General features: G+C 41.1%; 1 protein-coding gene across 6 annotated transcripts; it reads right to left on the reverse strand.

The window, feature by feature from the left end:
• Positions 1-5,213: 5,213 nt before the first annotated feature.
• ldb1a (LIM domain binding 1a) lies at positions 5,214-21,795 on the reverse strand. 6 transcript variants are annotated; one of them, XM_042434058.1, is made up of 11 exons: positions 21,617-21,786; positions 11,960-12,062; positions 11,155-11,199; positions 10,838-10,913; positions 9,653-9,755; positions 9,370-9,542; positions 9,157-9,279; positions 8,986-9,063; positions 8,739-8,862; positions 8,448-8,596; positions 5,214-6,479 (listed from the first exon to the last, which is right to left on the reverse strand). In XM_042434058.1, the coding sequence occupies exons 1-11, from the start codon at positions 21,642-21,644 to the stop codon at positions 6,426-6,428; spliced, it is 1,056 nt and encodes a 351-aa protein (XP_042289992.1). In that variant the 5' UTR covers positions 21,645-21,786; the 3' UTR covers positions 5,214-6,425. The 6 variants fall into 6 exon arrangements, with proteins under 6 accessions (XP_042289992.1, XP_042289993.1, XP_042289989.1 ...); XM_042434059.1 differs by having other exon boundaries at positions 8,454-8,596; positions 21,617-21,784; XM_042434055.1 differs by lacking the exon at positions 5,214-6,479 and adding an exon at positions 6,488-7,365 and having other exon boundaries at positions 8,454-8,596; positions 21,617-21,790.

Raw genomic sequence — 21,795 nt, forward strand, 5'->3', positions numbered from 1 at the left:
TTTTCATATAAAGAGGTTATGTTCGGTCATTCAGTCATTCAAAACAAATCAGCCCACATCTGCAATGGTGTGGTTCACAAACAAGTAACAGCACAACCAGAATAATATGCAGGACAAGATAGCTGGGAAGGAGGTGCTTGGTAATGGAAGATAACAAACAATATGTAAAGGTTGCCAAGAAAACCTCAAAAATATTTCAACAGACATTATTGGCAAGGTCTGAGAAATTATATTATCCCCATGTTATCACCCTGGTCACAAAGGAAAATATACAATTTAACTCTGCAGCAGGACAACCCAAGACAGGAATTTAGCCCTCATTCCACAGACTGAACTGGCAATAAAGTACTTTCAGTAGAAGAAGAAACACACTGGGACAAGATACGGGTAGTGTTATTACTCACCTAATGCCTACTTCTGCAGAAGTGCCACTTTGAAGGAGAAGAGAGGAAAGGGTGACGGTTACTCTCAGGAGATTTCTTCATCACTGTTTTTGAAATCTACTTTGTGATCTTGGTACACAGTCTGTGGGGCAGTTTGATATTACTCTGGCAGTATTGACTCCTCTGTCACAGGGATGTGAGAAATCTCATTTGCATGAAAAGGAACACCAATGTACAATAGGCATGAATATGATTTGCCTCTCTAAACTCTACCGATGCAAATGAAGCAGAAGGAGTCGTATACTCATGTCTGTCGTCCTCTCCTGTTTCTCCTATCTGGTGCGCCTGATAAGCCTGATATCACCTGCCAATCGCTCATCCCTTGTTCACCTCAACCCAAAGTCAATCAATTACGGGCTGATCCTTTAATCTGCAACCAAGAGAGCGCTTACCAAGAGGCTTTGGCACGTGGAAGCTATCAAGGCCTTGCAGTGCTGAAATTCAGATCCTCAATGATTCTGTGCTCCTGAATCAGTGTGCTAAATTAGGTTTTTCCCTTTTCTCCCAGTTTGGATGGTTTATTTCCTATGTTTTTGTACTGACATAGACTGTGTAGAAATAACCCGTATGAGTCAATGGTGTAGTGTCGAAGAAAGGATCCCTAACTTGCTTCCCACCCTTAAACATGGTGTTTTATGGAAACATCACAGCAAGGGATTGAGTCTGGGTCTCTGAATAGGCCTATGTTTATCAACCCTCTAAGAATGCTCTAAAGAGTCAAATTATGAGTAAAAGAAATGAGCATATGTATTATTATGTATTAAAGTATGAAGAATAAATCAGGCTAAAACTACCCAATTCTGAATTACACATATTCATCATGACCAATGGTATTTTGTATAAAATGTCATCTACTCTTAACCAGTTTAAGAGACCAGGGCAGAATATTTTTAAAGATCTCCTCCAGAGATGTTTTAAGATACATAGAGATACTTTGTTTTAACTAATAATTTGTGACTAGTATGGTTATTCCACAAAAAAAGCTCAATTATCTCATTAAAATCCTCCATCGAAAAATCCAGAATGTGTGAATATGTAAATATTGTTCATTTCAAAAGTTTAACAGCTGGATACAAGATGTCTACTACTTCACTGAAAAGTCCATTTTCAGTGTATGTGCACTGGAGGCTTCAAGTTTCCACATCGCATTTGTGCATACTGGACCACAACTGTCTCCAAATTGGTTGTGATGTCACAAACCATGTTCGTAGGTACATGCCTTAAACTTGAATACAACTTAAACTTAAAACTTAAACTTCAGCAAATGAATGTGAAAAGAGCTTTCTAGTGTCATTCATCATTCACTGCACAGTGAAACTCAAACATCAAAGTAAGGATCTGTACTGTTAATTGTCACTTAAGTCCCAAATTGCACTTGAAATTGTTTGACAATTAAAGTTCCTTTTGTTCAGGCTGAATTTTTACAACATTGTACTATAAACTACAACAAACTATATATTCACAAAGACTGTGAATTATTATTGTATTACTGTTATTGAAAGCTCTAAAAAGCTAGTGAGTGGACCTTGAGTTAGATCAACAGTTACACATCTGGAGCCCATCATATGCCTGTTACGGAGCTGAAAAATTTACTTTTAAGTACAAAAATGTGTAAATCTGAATTACTTACAGTATCTTCTTCTATCTTCTCTGCTCTTCTGTCCTCTTTCTTTTGTCTTTCAATACTGTACGGTCTGATTCGCCAGCTTGGCAGAGAAAACAGACACCTAACTCTGCCTTAGTCATCTATGGCTATGGTTATCCATTACATAAATTGCTACTGTCACAGTCTGTCATTTGTTATTATTATTCTTTTCTTGTCAACCAACATAGCTGTCATCTTCTACATTAGTTCCGCCCTGCCAAAAAGACTGACTACCTTTTTTGGGGTTTTGGGGGTGGGGTTTGCTTGTTTGTTTTGTTTTCTGTTTAAAAAAAAAAAAAAACTGGCAGGGAGATATAGGTCACACTGTGAAATGCATCCTTGATAATTTGGTTTTTATCAACTGGGAAACAAGGGCAGCAGTGTGTCTCACATTCTATTCAAAACTTTGTTTCAATAGAAATTTCAGTAAACTACTGGACATAACTCGAGTCAGTTTTGCATGACAGAAAAACCTTGTCATGCTTTTTTGGACCGTGTTTTCTTTGCAGGGGCTGGTGATTATAAGCATCCACTCAGATCAGATTTACCTCAGTAATTGTTTCCCCATGATTACTGGAAAAAAAAGGAAGTGATCTGTTCTGTGTGCAGTTCTGAGACTAAACCATTTTCTCAAAATGCAACATTAAGACAATAGCTCTTCAGTGAAAATCCATCTTTATTGATGCCATTCATGAATCATCAATGACAGAAATCTGGCAAAAAAATATATAGATATAAAACCACCCCTATGGTGAGGTGCTACAGGAGCCAGCTATGGGTGCATTGCGATTTCATCTCCATCCCACATATCACAGCCCCATATACTCTAAACAGTGTTAATTTAGGAAACACAAGGTGTGAAGTCTCAACTAGATTAAATTCTGTGTCAGCCTGCTGAACTGATACCCCAAAAACAGACTAGGGGTACTAAAAATAATGATTAAGGGTTCAAACACAACAGCCTGTAGGCTCTGTGTGGATTTACAGGCAACATGTGAGTCAGATATAATGATGGAGGAATTCCTGTCAGGCTGCTCAGTCTGTCCTGATGCTCAGAGAGACCCCTGCTGGCAAAGTCTGCAAATTACTATCCAATATTTGTGAGCTGGGGTCTGCGTGCTGCTGAAGCCCATGCATTAGGTAACATTTTCCATTTTACTGTATGTATGTAAACAGGAAACCCTGACACAGCAGCTGAAGGTCGGCTCCAGTGACCTTAAATGTAATGCCAATGGTCAGCATATTTTGCCATTAATGAAATATTTACTTTTTTCTTTCATTCATTAGTTTTTGATTTGAAATCTATCTGAAAAACATCAGATAGCTTATAAAACAAACCAAGTAACAATAAGTGAGTTCAAACCTTTTTGCACTCAATAGAAGGAAACAGCTCAATTGGCCAAAATTAAAGCCACAAGCAGCAACGAGCAGGTTTCAGGCTTCACAAAGGTGAGCAGTAACTTCAGCTGGTTTAATTCTGTTTAAAGGTATACTATGCAGGATTTTCCTAAAAACAATGTATAGACTTATATAAAGGTGATCCCTCTCAATCATCATTTATGGCCCACTAGAAGTGTGTAGTGGTGTATTTATCTGCAGAGACTCTGCCCTCTGCCTGTATTTTATTTTCTCATTATTTTGCTGTGTTCAGGATGTTTCTGGAGGTCAACCTTTGGGCAGTGGGTGTGTAGCTCCCAGCCCGGCTCTCTCCTCTGCTCCGCTCTGCTCTCTGTCTCTGTGTCATGGATGTATTAAGAGCTGCAGGTCTGTGTATCTGCTTGACAGAGGGCGGGGCTGAGCTACACACACACACAGAGCAGAGAGGCCACAGCAAACAGGATGACACCCTACATTCACACAAAATCCAGTAATGCAGGATTGTGCAGGGGTATTTATTTGTGCTTTAGAACTAACGCCATGAATCAGTAAATAACATTTTACTTCTGAGATTCATAGCTTTGTTCTCGCCAGCGCAGCTTGCTCTCTTCATTCACTCTCTAGCTCGCTTGACCACCACTGCTCTCTCTTGCTCGCTCTGCTCTCTGCTCAAAGGAGTAAGACCAATCACACGCTTGTTTCATCAGCACAAAACATGCAGCATTTCAATTATTGTGCACTCAAGTTTCAGCCATTTGTCTCTCCTTCATCAGATGCAAACAAAACTGGGTGTGTATGTTGAGGAGATAGCGCAGGATGTTTCCAGTGAGTTTAATCAGGATTGCTTAAAGGCGTCTTGAGTTATGAGCAAATATGTGATAGGGCACACCCACTCGCACCCATCAATATGGCACTTCAGATTAGATACTTGGCCCCAGAGTATGCACACCAAAATTGGTGAAATTCTGTTCATTGGGTTTTGAGGTACACCTTTTCTGCATTTGTGGCACCTCCTATGGGTTGGGCTCAAAACGCTTTGATAGATCTATTACCACACACGTTGTGAAGATATCTACCAAGATTTATAATGATTGGACAAATGGTCAATGACTTATTTCCTTCTAAGCCCTTCCCTTTGTGAAGTTTTTTTTAGTTGATGATGGCAATGTTTTTTGACCGATCTTGCCATTTTATAATAGAGATGTGTATCTCAATCCCACAATGCTGCATACCCAATGTTGTGTTGATACAACATTTAATATAACAAATAATGGCGCAAGTGGTTGCGCACAATGGCGCAAGTGGTTGCGCCATTGTGGGAACTTTCCAGCATCATCATTCCAGTATTCAAAGGATGACTCACCATGAAACAGTAACTTCACAGAATAAAAAAAGACGACTAAGAGGTCAACAAGTTATTTTCCCTAAATGTGGTTATTTATTGTTTGTTTTTTTTTTTGCGCATCTGATAAGTTTTCAGATAGACCAGAAACCTACAACAGCAGAAAATAGCTATTAAATATCTCTTTAATGTATACTCTAATGTATACTGAACCATTGTGAAGATGAAGCCAGATTGACTCAGGAGCTGCATGTCACAAAAAAACAAGTAATAGAATGACCTCTATGAGCATTAACTGACTCAGCAGCCCCACACACTCTTCCATATATCATCATGAGCACTGTACAGGCGGGTCAGATCTAAACAGAATGTCAGTACATAGAAAAATAAATACAGTTTGCTAAAATGAGGGCAAAATTCTTTTATCAGTGATTGTACCATTAAAAATCACGTTTAAAAAAAAAAAAAAAAAAAAACCTTTAAGAGACTTTTCATCTTTTTACATTAGATTGAGTTTCTCGTAGTTCTAGGGAGGAATACATAGAATAACTTTTACAGAAATTACTACCTAAAAATATACAAGCACAGACACAAACATGAGGAGTAAAGCCAACAAAATGATTTTTCATAAAACAAACAGCGCAGTGTAATCAAGATCTAAAGAATCTTTACATGTAGCTCCTTGGTCTGCAGCTTTCTTAATTGTGATTAAAAACATTTCTGGGAAACTTAAGTTAATACAAAAGTCTTTTTTTTTTTTCTTATTTTACAATCCTGTCAAAACTTGTTTTTAAAATATTTTTGAGTAGCAAATTTGAGAAGTTTTCTGTTATTATGTTCCCTAAAGAGAGCACCCCCAGATAGAGAATTCAAGACAAAGCAAACAGTTCTGCAATGACAAGACAACAGATCCAAACCAGGTGCTTGTTGGAAATTTAGCGGGGAAAATGGTATCCAGTGTGCTGCTTTGGACTCACATCAAACAAGATGTAGCACAGTATTAAAACACTAGCCTTGTTCTCCCTGACCGGTTTTCTAGCACTGAAGCCGATGGACCTCATGACAGTGTGATGTCTGATACAGATGGATGACATTATATCAAGCATAGACTTACATGAAAGTTATTAACCATCACAATAAGAATGATCTAACAGCAATACTTATACATTAATATACTGCAGGTTTCAGATGTTTTACAGTTCTTACATTAGCAATAATAGAAAAGAAAAAAAATACACTGTCAATTCATAAGAAAAATAGATTGGAGTTAATAGTGGAAAACAGTGCAAAGAATATTCTGGGGTGTTTTTGTTTGCTTGCTTGTCTGTTTTTTAGAAATTGTTTACAAAAATAAAAAAAAAAAAATTCAAAACAAGTCTAAAACATAGAAAATGAAAACACACTTCTGTAGCATCTGGTGCTCTCGTCCAGACATGCTGCGTACCACCTCTCTCCAGTACCTCAATGTTTTATGTTGTAGGTGTAGGTGAGTGTGTGTTGGTGTGTGTGCACTGGATTGTGTGTGTGTCAGTGTTTGTGTGTCAGTGTGTGTGTTTGTGTGTGTATGTGTGTATGTATGTGTGTGTGTGTGTGGGTTTAAGATTTAGCGTAGTGGTTCTCAACTCCGGTCCTCAAGCTCCGGCACTGTACAGGTTTTTGTTCCAACCAGGTCCTACAAAAACAAATAATTGAGTTTTTAAAAACCGGACGTTGAATTTTTATGCTAAGAGTGCACACACTTTTCTGCAGCCTGCAAAAAAATAAGTTAAATAAAAGCTAAGCATTTCTTCCCTGTGACATGAGCACAACAGAAACAATGAGGTGCGTCGTCAAGGAAAACCACGCCTGAGAGACCCGAGGTTGGAACAAGAACCCACTGACATGGTCGCCATGGCGAGCACTCGGACAACAGGACACGCCAACTCTGGCTCAAACGCTGTGGTGAGCGATGATGGGGGGGTAAACACCCATGCACACACACCGCCACCCCGCCAGTCTCACCACACCTCTAAGAGGACTGACTGAAGCCGAGCGGACAAGGGCCAAGGCTGAGCACCACTGAGCATGTGCAACAATGTGAGGGAGCGAGAGTAGGATTCTGCTGAAACTGTCCTTCATGTGGCAGCACAGAGCTCCTTCAGTCCATCAACTAGTATCCCTTTCCCTAAACACTCTCCTTACATCTTTGAAACATAACTGAACAAAACAAACACAAGTAAAGTGAACACAAGTGCTCGAGGCCTCCCTCCCTGACTCCTCTCGCTAGCGTGTTGGCTCAGGTGGATCCCAGTAGGTTTAAGCATTGAAAAGGGGCTTGCTGGGACCTCAGCGCTCTACTGGGATGACTGGGAGTTGTCATTCTTGCTCTCCTGACTGGAGGGAGCCTTGTTGTTCCAGGGCGAGTGTGCCCCCAGTGCAGGCGAGCTGTTGAAACTGTCCTCATCTTCCAGGCCATTCGCCCCATCGAACTGCGTGTTCTCCAGCCGCGTGATCAGACGCTCGTCCTCGTCACCAAACTCCCCTCCCATCAGAGTGGGCTCTCCCACCATCATCACGTCCTAAAGGGGACAGTAAGGGCCGGTACATATTATCCCCATAATACAGGGGGGTGCGCGGAATGACTGGCTGCACGGACGAGTTGTAACTATTGCTTTTGGCCTGTTGTCTAGGTTAGATCTAACTGGGATGAAATCCAGATTTACAAATGAAACCTCAGACTCTAATAAACTTTTCACAGAATTCAAAATCAAATGCATTAGGACTGATACTTCAAGCAAAATTTTCAGGGACCGAGGGACCCCAGGTATGACATGTTGAGGTACTGGCGCCCTCTCTTTCTGAACCCAATCACAACACGACAATCTGTCGTTCCTCTAGAACCAAACAGGGTAACCCTGAAAGTTCAGTAATCCATGTGGCCCTGACTCCCTACCCCTGTTCCAAGAACAGGGGTTGAGGGGCCTCCCCTACTGGCCAGCAGTGGGCATCCCTGATCCTTGAGTGCTGCATCACGGGAGGGGGGGGGGGGGTTTCATTCCACCTCGGGTCTCGTTCGCTCAAGCAACCAAGTAAGCAAAGACAGCAGTGCTGTTGTGAATCATGTGCTCTGATAGGCTTAGTGGTAACTCTGAACATGGTAAATCAGGTTGATTTAGAGAGAAAACCTAACTGTCCCACTGGAAATCAGAGCAAGGTAACCCTACCCCATGGCCCCAAAATATGTTAAGCATTACTTAGAGATGGAGGTCACGTGTACCTCGTTCTATATAAACCCATAAACCTGTGGCCCCAGAGGACCAGGGACTGCCCATCACTGGTTCACATCAGGGGGTCTACTAACTAAATCTACTCATCCCATCTTAATAAAATTGCAGAAATCAACCCCTAACCCCCCCCCACCACACCTCAATATAAACCCCACCTCCAGAAGCCTCCCTAAGATATCTCTATCTTTACCTGTTTCTAAAGCTAGTCTTCAACACACTAAATACCCCAGCTACCACCTCCTATACCCACAAACTACTTTCTTACTTCTTCGCCTCTCATTCCAGCCCCTCCACCCCCCTCTGTCCTCTTCTCCCATGCCTTGCTCAGCTGAACTTGGAGGTGCAGATAGAGGTCAAGTAGATGTAATGCTTACAGGTACCTGGCTGGAGAGAGAAAAGCTGTTGGCTGGACTCTTCTTTTTGCTGTTGCTGTTGTTATTGCTGCCTCCACCAGAGCTCACGGTGCTTCCACCGGACACCTTCCTTTTCCGCCGCTTGTTTGGTGCTTGTCTGGCTGGCTCAGCTACAAGTACATAAAAGGAAGACGGTGAGATGTCATTATCAATAATTTAAACCTCTATAAATTAGTTGTTTCTGGGCCTGTAGGGGGGGAAGTAAACTGTCATAAAATCCACCTCAGTTTCAAAAACAGGTGTCTGTGTTACCTGGAGGTGCTACCATTCTTTGCCACTTTTGAAAGAGGCAAGTCTTCAGGCAGTCTCTTGGGCTCAAACTGTAGGTCTTATGCCTGGACATCAGCTCTTGCATGGGCTCCAATATCACACATAGCTTATGGAGGAAAAAAAGAGGAAACATTAGGAAGAGTTTCCAGGTTGTCGGATGCGTAGTTGAGGTGAGTCCAATTACTAAGCAGGAAAAAGATAACCATAATTATAAAGGAGACTTGCTTACACGGAGGTAGTTGAGCGTGGAGTTGGACAGCCCACATCTGGTGATATTTTTAGCCAGTTGATCCAGCATCTGGGGATCCTGCATAACAGAGTTAAAACGGGTAAGAGATGAATGGATGAAGGTACAATATGTGTGTTTTAGAGTATGTATTTCTTTAAGTCTGGGACTTACATGCATAGCCAAAATGCTCCTGGGTAGGACCTCTCTGTGTTGTCTGATGCTGAAGTGCCACGTCTTGATCCTCATCATGTCATCAAACATGAACTCTAGGTACAGACGGCCCTCCACACAAACCTTATCCAGTAAAAAGAAGTAAATAAAAGGTTAGAAGTCACAGTAGAGGGAAGGCTGTACATTTTTCATACAGAGTGACATTAATTGTACCTGTGTGAACATAGGTTTGCCGTTCTGGGTAACCATGGTGCACTGGTCACAGTCGAGAGATACAAAGTTACTGTGGAAGGACTCCTTTGGATGCTTCAAGACATAGAACAGCTCAGTGGCGCCCCCCTCAAAGATACTCCGAAAGTATCGTGGAATCAACGTCCTGCCAATGGCTGCAGACAAAAAATGATCCACTGTTAACGGTATAAAAACAGCTTCTTTGTCTTAAAAATCAACCTAACATCAGCATTTTCTTTGGTTTTTAATCTGTAATTATTCTTACTGTATCGTTTGGGTCCATCTTCTAGACAGAAAGTGATGGTGAGCATGGCATCATCCTCAAAGAACTCTGTGGTGAAGGCATCCCACCAGAGATTATCACAATCCTGAGAGCAGAGGAACAAAAAAAAAATCATGACATATAACTTCATTATAATAAAATGTATTTGTTCATATCTTCACAATAAAATAAAACCGCACTGAGGAATATATGCTATTGTGTTCTCCGTTTTAATGTCAAACAATGCTGGTTCAGTGTACTTTTAACAAAACAATTTAAGTAGGTCATATATCAAAAGACATAAACAAAGCTTCACAGTCAACCCTGACGCAAGTAAGAATGTAGTTAGGTTACTGTTTTAGATAACAGCCAATTATTTAAAACAATAGGTGTTTTGTTTGCTAGAGAAAGGTGAGGAAGTTACATAATATAATATTAATAAAAAAACACTATCACTGTACTAAAACTACTCAAAAAGAAGAAGCAGAAATTCTTGTTCCCTTAACTTAACCACTTCTATAACTCTTACTTGTCCACTGTGTGATCTGGTTAACAGAATACTTGTTAGTGTAAACCACTAGAAGTTTTCACATTGCATGAGAACAGATTTGCCAGCAGCTCTAAACATTTCCTAAAGGATGATTGGTCGTAAATGTCATGGAGGTACAAACAAAACTGAAGTTGCGAGGATAAACTTTCTAAATAAGGAAAGAAAGCAGAGAGCAGGTGTTTTGCTGAACTCAACTGCAGTGAAAATCTGTCCAATATACAGAGCTTATCGTACATGTATCTGTCGTAGTGTACACAATGACGGTCACAGAAAAAAACACAGATTGCAACAGCTACTCACTTGCGCACTCAGCCATATAAACAGTTGGCACTCCAATTACATTTTAGTCAGGTTGATCAGATAATCCTATTAGAGCCTGAATGTAAATTAAGTCAGTGAGTTCTCAGGCTTAATTTCCCACAAAATCCCTAGCATGGTTAGCTAGACACAAACAGCAGCTGGGAGGAAAAAAAATCTGAAAACATGGCAACAGTAAGTAGTTTAAAGGAGTCGCAGAATGTAGCGCTGCAGACTGTTACCACAACCGGCTTGAAAACTAAAGAGTGATTATGTGTTTTTTTAGACATGAACACAGTTTGGTGTTTGTATGACTCTGTGAATTATGAAGCTTCTCCCACCTCTGTCCAATTCTGTAGCCTTTTGTTCAGCTCATATATCCGGTAGTCTGTCTGGTTCCCGTACGGTGTGGGTCTCCTGGAACAGAAAACAGGATTCAATACTGCAGTTGGAGCTGCTTCTGTGGCTTTTCCACACCCGCAGTGCAAACAAAAGCTATAAGCCAAGAGTGGCCTCAAACTCAGGTTAATTACAGGAAAGTTTAATTTCTACATTTTTGAGCAGGAATCCAGAGCACCTATGAATGAACAGTTAATCATGTACTTTTTTTTTTTTACTTTCTGAAAACCAACAACTGTACAAGTGTCAGTAAACTCACCCCATTCCTGGCTCCATGTATGACGGGGGGTACATGGGTGTAGGCCTGAAAGGAAAAAAAAAAAAAAAAAAATCAGCAAACATTTTCTCAGAAATGTAAGAAACATTACGCAAGTGTGTTTTATGTACTATACAGCTAATGTATCATAAGTTATTATCTCTAAATCTTGATCTCAAAATTGCAGAAATATATTCTCTCAAGCCGATCACTGACTTCAACATCCTGTTTTTGTGAGCAGCAATATTTCAGATAAAAATCCATAATACAGTGAAACAGACAGACATAGATAAAAAAGTAGATAAAAATATTCAGTTGCACTTGGGGAAAAAAGTATACATTTAGTTAGTACTATAAAAAGTAACAAGAGCAACACTGCATATTAGTGTGACATCTGCCACTGTCTGCTACTTTTAATTAAACTGAATGTTGCTTCATCTCTATTTTTACCCTTTTAAGACGCATTTAAATCAGGTTCTGTCTAATCAACTCTTATTTGATTTTATTCCAATATTAATATCAAAGACGCACCATCTTTTTGCAATGATCAAACAGTACAGTTTAAAGAATGCGCCTCACAGGAGCCGCAAAACATCAAAATGTACAATTATTCATAAAATCAATCAACATCCAAAAATAGACAAGCTGAAAACGTATCTAGGTCAAACTATAATAAAAAGTTACAGCATGAAAAAAAAAAAAAAGATAATCTACATGATTAAATGACTGAGAATGCAGTTTCACTAGTATTTGACATATTTTCCTTTAGACAGAACATCTCGTGTCCTGACAGAAAACAGATACCTACCCCACATCTCTGTCCAGCATAGCGCCTGGGTGGAAGGGGGGAAAGCTGCCGCCGTTGGGGGGCTCCTTAGGAGAGTACAGCTTGAATGACTTTGACGAACAGCCTGCACACAAGTACGGAGCAGAGGAGGGAGGGGAAGGGGGGAAAAAAAAGAAAAAAAAGAGCAGAGATTTAGAGGAGATTTAGATGACTTAGATTTAGCTCATTCAAATCACAGCATCATCTAAGTAATCTAATGTTGGATGATTTTGTTGAGATTTACTCATAAAAAAAATAAATAAATAAAAAAAAAGCACACTATCAAAACAATTTCCCTGCTGCTTTCATTATCTAATGCATCTTCAATCTGGTAAATGGACAAGAAAACAAATCATCATAAGGGAGGGAAAAGCAGCAATATTTATTAGACTGCAGAAATCCGAGAAAACAATCAGTGAAATAGGGGGACGCAAACAGAAGAGGTGGTCTAACATGTTTTTGTAACATCCGCACCATTATAGGGAACCCTCTTCTCTGCATACAGCCCAGCCCCATGTGATCCTCACCATGTTCCTCTGCACTGTGTGTATGTGTATGTGCGTGTGTGTGTGTGCGCGCATCTCCCCCTCTAGTTGCCTCTTTTACCCATCCCCCCGCTGCCTGCCCTCACTGTTGTTAACCCTTGTCTGCCCAGATAAGGCATTCATGCTCAAACAATTCCAGGCTCTGGGAAAACATCTATTCTGTATCTCTACTAAAAAAAAAAGAGACCTCACACAGGCAGAGGCTGCATAAAATTAGGTCTGACTAAAGATATTTTAAACACTAGCAGACAGCGGCGGACTGGGAGAGTTGGGGAAAAAACAGATCTTTGAAATGTAACCCAGAGAGCCTCATCACAACCAACACAGATACTCTTCTCTTTGCAGATATTGTTTGTTTCTCAAAGCATTTAAGTGTGTAGTAAACTGAAGAGATTTCAAATATGCTGCGCTGACACATGCATAATAGGGTACATAGATCTTGGCAACTTCGGGTTCATAGAAAATCCTGACTGTTTCAGTATTTGCCCCACTTGTTAATGTTGTTTATGCGTGCCCCGCTTATAAATCTGGCATCCGCAACAGGCACCACCTGAAGGTAGCATGATGTTAATTTGTTACTTTGACTCTGGCACAATTTATGCACAACACAGTCTGTCACTGTCAGCTTGGCATATAAAAAAAAGAGGATTGTACCAAATTAAAACCAGCAGGGGGAGAAACATGGACTCCAGCGCAGGCCACTCTACCGCAGGATCGAACCTAACTGGGATGAGGTTTTTTTTTTAATCTTTTCACATCACTGTTGGTGGGTGGGTGTCCCAAAGGCAGGTCACTCCACAACTTATGGTGGTGGCCTGGTAGATTTGCTTCACTCACCAGAAAAATAAAAAACAATGATAATCTATTGAGTGACTGATAAAATTTGAACATCCACTAGTCATTTGGCCAGTGGACAAAAAAGTTAATTTAGCACTCTGACACAAACAGATGGAGAAAGGCTTGAGTTAGGATTAAGTATGCCCATGTGAACTCTGATCTGTCTGTCCTCATTCACAACCGAGTCTCTGCTCCTTGAACAACTACAACTCCTCCTTCATTTACTTTCACCCTTTTCTTCCTTGCTTCAGTATACCCGAGAGAGTCATAACAGGTCATCTTCTCCTCCCCATTACTATGGGGGTGAACCTGCTCAGGAGCACCCAACAATGGCTCTCTATGCATTACCTCTGACCTACAGACCCCCCCCAACCCCCCCTCCCCAACACCACCAGTCATTAGCCCCAGACAGCATTCACCCACATATGATCAGTCTTTGTTCAATCTGATGCACAAACTCTACTGCGACACATAAATCTGTTCATAATCACAATGTTTGCAGTCAAACATGAAGAGGTACCTTTTTTCCCCCTTATATATAATGCCAACATATTTTGACACATAATTTCTGCATAAAAGCAGAAGAGCAAATCATTTTCACCTCTGTTGAACACCAACTCACACCCTTACAGAAGTCCAGTCGCCAGCTTTAAACCCATCTAAACAATATTGAAAGATTATAGGAGTTAGTCCAACTGAGGCATGGATATAATGTCTATTTTACTGGTCAAACGTGATGTCTATATAAAAGACAGAGTCAGGGAAGCATCCTGAACACATGACAAAGAGACATGAATGACTACAGCATTAAAGCATCCTTTAGTAGGAGAATCTGCTTGAGATCGGATGAGCACTCATGAGGCGTCACAACTTTTAATTGTGAGTTTGGTGCAGGTTAGTCCGTCTGAACTGGTCATTGCAAACAATAGATCCGCATCCAGACAGAGGCTGGAAGTGGCTCCAAGCCAATAAAAACGTCCGAAGCAATGTGCAAAGACTTCAACATACCTGCACTGACTATCGGTGTTAAGATATTTCTCTTACTGTAAACATACACCGCCGGTAATTAACGAGAAGAAGCCAGTATTCACTTTAACACACAGGGCCAGGCGTAAACTGAACCGCAGGGCCGCGTTCATTAACCGCTTGCAGAGGACGGATGCCATTGCTAAGCTATTAACCTTGTTGCTAAACTACCGTCATCACCGCGTTTTAATTTTTAATGCTTGTTTATAAACTGTTTTTAGCGGCTCATTGTGAACTAGTGGTGTTGCTTCACTACTGCGGCTGTAAGCTTGAAGTTACCTGCAGAGAAAGGTCCACCGAAACGCGGTGTTGCTCAACACCTCCGCTCGGTGTTTTCTAGCCAGCTAGCCTCGCTGCTAGCCGGGGCGGCTGGATGGTGAAAGCTCCAGCTCCGTCGGTTGATAACGCAGTCCTGTGGTCCCAAACAAGACAGCAAGCGAAGGAAACTAAAACACTCCCGCTAGTTCCTGTAAATGTGCAATTCCCTAATATATCTTTTAGGCGACATTTGTATGGAGGGACCTTTAGGGTGATACCTATCTACTACTACTACCGGACCCTTTGTTCCTGCCAGCCGAGACTCGAACAAACAAAGACCCCGCCTCCTCCGGGCTCCTCCGCCCATCCCGGCACACAAGCATCCTCGGCTGCAGACCTGCACAACAACAGGCCTGGCTCCCCTGACAGCCTGGGCCCCCAATTTGTCATGTCCGGGACCTGAGCGTGCATCAGGTACAAGGTGGGTGCCCATTGAGAGGAACAGTTAACAACCCATTAAGGGTAGCTCACTTTGTTTTCTCATTTCTATTTGATATTAACAGTTACATAATAGGCCCTGAGATACAAACAGTCATTCTGCTCTCAGATGGATTACTTGTGGTACATGCAGTGCAGTTTTAAAAATGCAGTTGAGATGAATGTCAGCCCTTTCCTTATGCTACAAAGGAACAAGACTGCCTTAAGTGCATACATAAGAGCCCTTTCAAGGCTTACCAGATGATTGCATTACATATCTACTTAAAGTCACCCCTCCACTTAAAAAAATATGTTTTTCTTCTTGTTCCTTCTGGTGGATGTTTGAGTTTCAGTGTGCAGAATGATGTATGTTCAGAGTTTGTCACTAGATGGCTTTTTTTTTCCACATTCATCTGCCGAAAGTGGAAAGTTTCTCTGTGCTCATTGAAAATCCTATGTTAGCATGATTTGTGATATCACAAATAGTTTGGAACCAGTCCTGGTCAAATATTTAACTTCCATAAGTGTGATGTGGAAACTTGAAGCCCTCAGTGCACAAACACTGAGAATGGACTTTACAGTGAAGTAGGAGAAATCTTGTGTCCAGCAGGAAAACTAATAAAATTAAATATAATTGCATATTTAATTTTTTGTGGAAAAAACACATCAGACAAAGTAAGTTTTATAAACATCTTAAAACATGTCTGGAGGCGATCTTTAACAGAAACTCTGATGACTACAACACTCATTACCAGGACCAGTTTGTCCTCTAAGTTACATCACTGGGCTCAGGGGTTTTTTTTAGATATGGGGCAATCTTTAGCCTCATCCAGACAGAAATTAGTTGTGAGTTTGGGGCAGTTTAAATCAGTCATTTTAACGTTATTTTAAATTTAGTGAACATGCTTCACTCAGTATAATGTAATGTCTTGTCCTTTGTTTGCATGTGTTTGTTGCAGCTCTTTTCTTTTTGCTTACTTTGGTCATGGTTGAAACATTTGTAATAACTAAAATAGTATTAATGTTAAATATGTTATCTCTCTTTAAATGTCACATGCAACAAAAAATCTTAAAGTCTAATGTGCAGTGAGTTTTGAAACTTCTACATTAAACCACAGACCATGAATTGACAGAATTTTGTCTCTGCAGTATCTTAGAATATTTTTCTTATCTGGTGCATTCATAAAAACCTTTGTATGATAGGTGCCTAATGCATAATCATCAGTCATAATAGGCAGTCATGAAGAATAAAATGATAATAATTTGGTAGGGCTGCTGGAACTATATGAACTAGCATTGAGTATTCAGTACAGTCTGTCCTGACCTTAACAATTCTAAAATGACAAAATTTGCCTTGATTAACATACTTTTTTTTCATTAAATTCAGTATGGGCTATGACTCAGAAATTCTCTTTGCACTGTTCAGAAAATCTGAAACGCTGACTTGGAGCCTAAACTTGCTGGTTAACTTTAACTTTGTAAAGGCTTATGAAAAATGATTGACTTTGATGACTCAAATCCTTTAGACCACAGTCCTGAGCCTTTCATGTCTCAGATTATGTAATGGGTATAATCTGCAGCCTCACTTTTAATCAATAACCACTCAAATGTTTACAAGCAATATATTTGAAGGGCAGAAACCCTTTTGTGGTCTCAAAGTGCATTTAAAGCTCAATTTGTTGAGGCTTTCACTTGAGCTGCCAGTCAGTTTGTATAATTATGTAAGCCAGAAGTGCAGATGAGAGAAGTCAAGCAATGCATTTCATTGAAAGGGCTGAGAGTAAACACATCTGACCCACACCATTCACTGTTACTGAATAAACCCTGAGCAGAGATTTAGAGTATCCGCTGCAGCTTGTGGTCATGTGTTCAAATCACAGGAGGGAATATCATGTGTGTGAATTGTTGAATACATCATATAAGCTCGGAGCTGGAGTTTCATACCATAATCACACAGCTGGAGTATATTTCTTTGAATGTTTAATTTGATCAGATTCCTCTCTCCTTCCCAGAGCATCTGATCATTTTTTTGGTACTCCAAATGCGTTCCTGATGATATCTAATATGAATATCTTGCAACACCAGGTTCATTCCAGATGTTATACATGACATCGAAAACTCTTTCTAGGTAAAGTAATCTAATCTAAAGAGTTGCCTTTGTATTCATGACAGGACATATATTATTACTCAAATACAGGGGGGATTACAGACAGACTAAAGCCTTCTCTGAAAACAATGATTCCCAGTCTGTTGTCTGTCCTGTCTGTCTATGTTGATGGACTGAAACAAGAAGACATGTGATAGAGCAGCATCTCCCTCTGCTGGCAAACACTGCAAACATCTTCTTCATTCCTTAGAACAGAATAACATGAACTATAGCCAGGAGTTTATAGTGCTCACTATTCACAACAAAAATCTTTACTATTAAAAAAAAAAAAAAACTAGAAATCTATCATTTGTATCATTCAGTCAGATCTTTAATTTTATTTACTAATCCCATGATTATAACAATCAATAGGTTTTAAATGCATAATACTGCTTATAATTTAACACTACGACATGTAAAGAAAGTCTACATTATCTACATTATTACTGCATTAAAATAATAAAGATGACCCAAATGGAAGTGCTGATTATATGATTCAAAATATGGGATATTGCATGTAATCTCCGCAGTATGTGCTGTGGAAATGAATCAGAATTGAATCCTATTTCATGTATTCAGTAAGAATCAGATTTAGTACACGCATACACACAGAGTACTTGGCAAGAAGGGTCTGGCAGGCAGTGATAACATTGAAGGTGGAGTCAGAATATGGCATTCATATATACTAGAATGGAGTTCTATGTCAGGAAGCAGCTCGGGGAAGACATGTACTTATGTATGTGGATTGCAAAGCATTCACCCTGAGAAATGCATGCAACAGGGAAAGCAACACTATGACTTCATTTCTACTCTAACAGAGTAAAACATAACATAAATCGATTTTTGAATTACTGATATGATACCTGACCTTGATAGAGACTGAGGTTTAGCTAAAAAAACAGCCTTCAAAACATTTAGCAAAACCTTCAGATGCATTCTGTCTGTGAGCAAACTTGTCACAAGGAGCGTGAAGCAGCACTGAGAATATCTGAAGAGAGCGCTGGTGAACATCATGTTCAGATTCCTGTTGCTGCTTTAGATGCCACAGTGGAAACACAAACCTAGTGATAACACAAACCTAGTGATAACAACACAGCAGCAGACAGAACTAAACACAGACAGCACCCAGAGGATGCTACTGTGGCTTGACAGGAGACGGTTAAGCAGCGTGTGTTAACAATAAATTAAAGGATAACAAAAGAAAGCGAGTATCTGAACGTCTGTGTGGAGGACACTTACTGTAGACGTGAAAAGTCATTAATCTGAAACCACAACACTAAGAGTTACTCAATGCCTAAACTATGCCGTAGAGGATTGTTGTTGTCAGACAGGACCTGGTGCAGAGCCACTTAATAAACTTTTTAAAGGGTAGGTTGAGGCAGTGAGCCCCATTAATATAACAGTCATTTTTACAGCCTTCTTGTTGTGCTCACATCCAGAGAATTAAACAAGCTGTCCTCCTCGCACCTTTCGTTTTCAGCACAGCTCTGTTTCAGAGCCCTGTTGCCGTCTCCTTCTGTGTCAGTCTCGTGTATTAAAGACTGCGCAGCTTGCACATCCCTCACAAATAAAGGTGTGCTTTGATACAAAATCGTTTCTTTCCTTCCCACGCATTTAGTTTCCTCCCCATCCTCCCCCTTCTGTTGGCTGTGTGGCACATGCCAGCTTTCCTCTGCCATCCTGTCGGCCCGCAGCAGATGTGACATCACTACAGCTCGTCTCCACTCTGCACACCCCCCTCCACCCTCCCCCCCCCATCTCTCTGACTCCCCAGCATCTCTGTCTCCCACGCATTCCTTCTTTCTCTCTGCCTCTGCACACACAGCCATTTTGATCTAGCAAACAAGATCTGAGAGACTCACAAGGGTAGAGAGAAGAGGGGTAGAAGAGAAGAGAAGAAGTAAAAAAAAAAAAAACTAAGGAGGAAAAGAAAGAGAGACGCAGGCTGCAGTGAGATAAAGCTGAGGCAGTCATGTTGTTGTGTAACGGTAATCAAAAAAGCCCTGGCTGTTTGGCTGCCATCTTGGCTCTGCTTTAAGTCACTTTTCTCCAATCAGGAGCCATGTGACTTTCTGCATGAGGTAACACCACTGTTATGGCAAAAGGCAGTAAAAGAGGGATGAGGGAGTGACACGGAGGGTTAAAGGAGAATGAGGGGGAGAGAGAGTGAGACAAGAGGAGCAGAAATAGGAGGGAGGGGTGAGAGTGAGATGGGTGAGAGACGGAGAGAGTGGCGAGCAGAGTGGAGCGCATGCTTGAGTGGGTGCATGTGAGAATGGGGGGGGGGGGGTATCTTCAGCTCACAGGCATCACAGGCAATCTATTTTTACCATTTAGTCTGAACAAAGGATGTGATTGGCTCCACTGTGTTAGGACGGATCCCCTTTACATGGGGAACAAAGCCTTAAAAAGGCTGATTCACAGCAAAGTCACAACAACAGCAGGATGTCACAAGGTTGTCAATGAACAAGACAGACAAGGGGAAGTGTGTTCTTGGCTAGGCTCACATTCTACCACATGAATACAGACGTGCGTTCTATAATATTCCCAACAAAGCAAAGACAGCCCAGACCAAAGGAAAAGAGGAAGTGATGTCAGGTTAAGAGAGGTCATTTGTTTTTCCGATGCAGATTTGCACACTCAAAGGACAGGGAGGATCCTCCGTTCACCATCGAACAAGAATGTAAACAAACCAGCCTTCAAATATAACGATTTACAGCATGCACAAAGAGAGAGAGAGAGAAACCTGAAAGGCAGAGTTGATCAGTGTTGTTCTGTGGTTATCTGAGAGATCCACCAGCCTAAACTTGCCCTAGCAGGCTCCTCGTGAAGGTGTGTGTGTGTGTGTGTGCGCGAGCGTACGTGCATGCTGCACATGGCAACTCCTCTGGTGGACCTCATTCTCTGTGCATCCTTCGCAAACATGTGGATGCCATTAAAAGTTTCTGCTCCACAGTAAAAAGTCTGTCAACAGAGGGAGCGAAGGAGGCACAGATACTGGAAAACTACAGTATGGGAAAGGGCGCGTGTGAGGAAACCAGATAGTAGAGAAGAGGAATGATCTGAAAAGAGAACATCAAGCAGTGGCCTCTCTAATATTATTCCATCTGATAAGAGACTGCCAATGAATCAGAGCAGCCCCATTAAAATGATACTGACACCCTAATTCAATCTTCCCTCTCTGAGATCCCCCCCCGAGCAGATGCTACGATTCAATTTCTATCTGTTACTCGCTCCCTTGTGCTGCGCAGAGCTTGTCTCCTGGCACTGCGAAGCTTTCACTGTGCACAAGGCAACCGTCTCTGTAGCCTGCCTCATCTCACTGGGGTACCATTAAAGAGAAAACTGCTCCAAAGTCAAAAAGGATCAAATACCCTGAGGGAGAAAACAGATTATAAGATCAAAAAAAAAAAATTGCCAAAACATGTTGCTTGCCAAAGAGTAACATGTGCAGGCAGACACGTACTAGAAGAGATTTCCTTCCTCCTGCTCTGATACAGTAGCACAAGAGAAGAGCGTGGATAGTGAGGAAGACACTATAACAATGAGAGTAAAGCATATTTTATGTAACCTTTAGTTAAAGCTCAAGAGAACAAGAATCTTGATTTCAGGAAAAGCCAAACCAAGCGTAACAAATGCATAAAAACAAAAAAAACAAAAAAATGCAAAGTCACAATGACAAAGAGCTGTCTAATATCCAAACAGCAGCTTAACTACAAGCAAATTCAAACTCTTAGTTAAGTCTTCTTAAGTACCCTCATTAATGGTTTAAACTCATCAAGAGAGACCAGCTTTAAACCATTTTGCAGTGAGTCAATTGAAGTACTTTTGCCTAATTCACTTCCGACCCCCGGGACAACAATTCCTGCAACATAAAGCAGTGATTTCCACCAACTCTTCTAGACATTTAGGAGCACAAATAATCAGGAAGCAGTCTTACAGAGGCCAGATAAAGCTGACAAAAAGAGTGAAAAGATTCAGCATGCGAAATAGTTATTGATATCTCAGTATCTCTGTATGTGGCAAAATTCAGAGAGCCATTGATCTGCTGCACAGCAAGGCTGGCGTGACTGAGAGGGTCTGCTGAACAACTCAATTCTAAAGTGTGTTAGCCTCAGTCTATACCCTTGTTTTAGGACGTGTTGAGAGTGTAGCATGGCTTCACTAAAAAACACACACAAACTCACACTCACACAGCTTGACGCTGGCCCTAGGCGGCTTTGCAACGCTTTTACATAAGTCATCTTTCTGACAGCACCACTGAGCACAGAGACGGAGGAGGAAAGAGGGGGGAAAGAGAGGCAGAGAGAGAGAGAGAGAGAGAGAAAGAAAGAGAGACTCGGCACTCACCGGGACAAGCACAACCTCCAACAGACATCTTCTCACATGTTGGGCTCTGCTCTGAACGAAACAGCTGCACTCAGTCCACACGCTGCTCGCATGGGCTAACTCTGAGGAAAACAACACAGACAGAGGGGTGGAGAGATAAGAAGGAGTGGTACAAAGCAGGGCATGTACACCACAACTAC

The sequence above is a fragment of the Thunnus maccoyii genome, chromosome 14 (assembly GCF_910596095.1).
Source record: "Thunnus maccoyii chromosome 14, fThuMac1.1, whole genome shotgun sequence".
Classification (NCBI taxonomy): domain Eukaryota; kingdom Metazoa; phylum Chordata; class Actinopteri; order Scombriformes; family Scombridae; genus Thunnus; species Thunnus maccoyii.

Coding starts and splice junctions, on each gene's coding strand:
- ldb1a (XM_042434053.1), bottom strand. CDS start 21,644: ATGTCTGTTGGAGGTTGTGCTTGTCCCG. Junction 11,200..11,959: donor ATGCTGGACAGAGATGTGGG/GTAGGTATCTGT, acceptor TTTTCCTTTCAG/GCCTACACCCATGTACCCCC. Junction 9,543..9,652: donor AGATGGACCCAAACGATACA/GTAAGAATAATT, acceptor TTTTGTCTGCAG/CCATTGGCAGGACGTTGATT.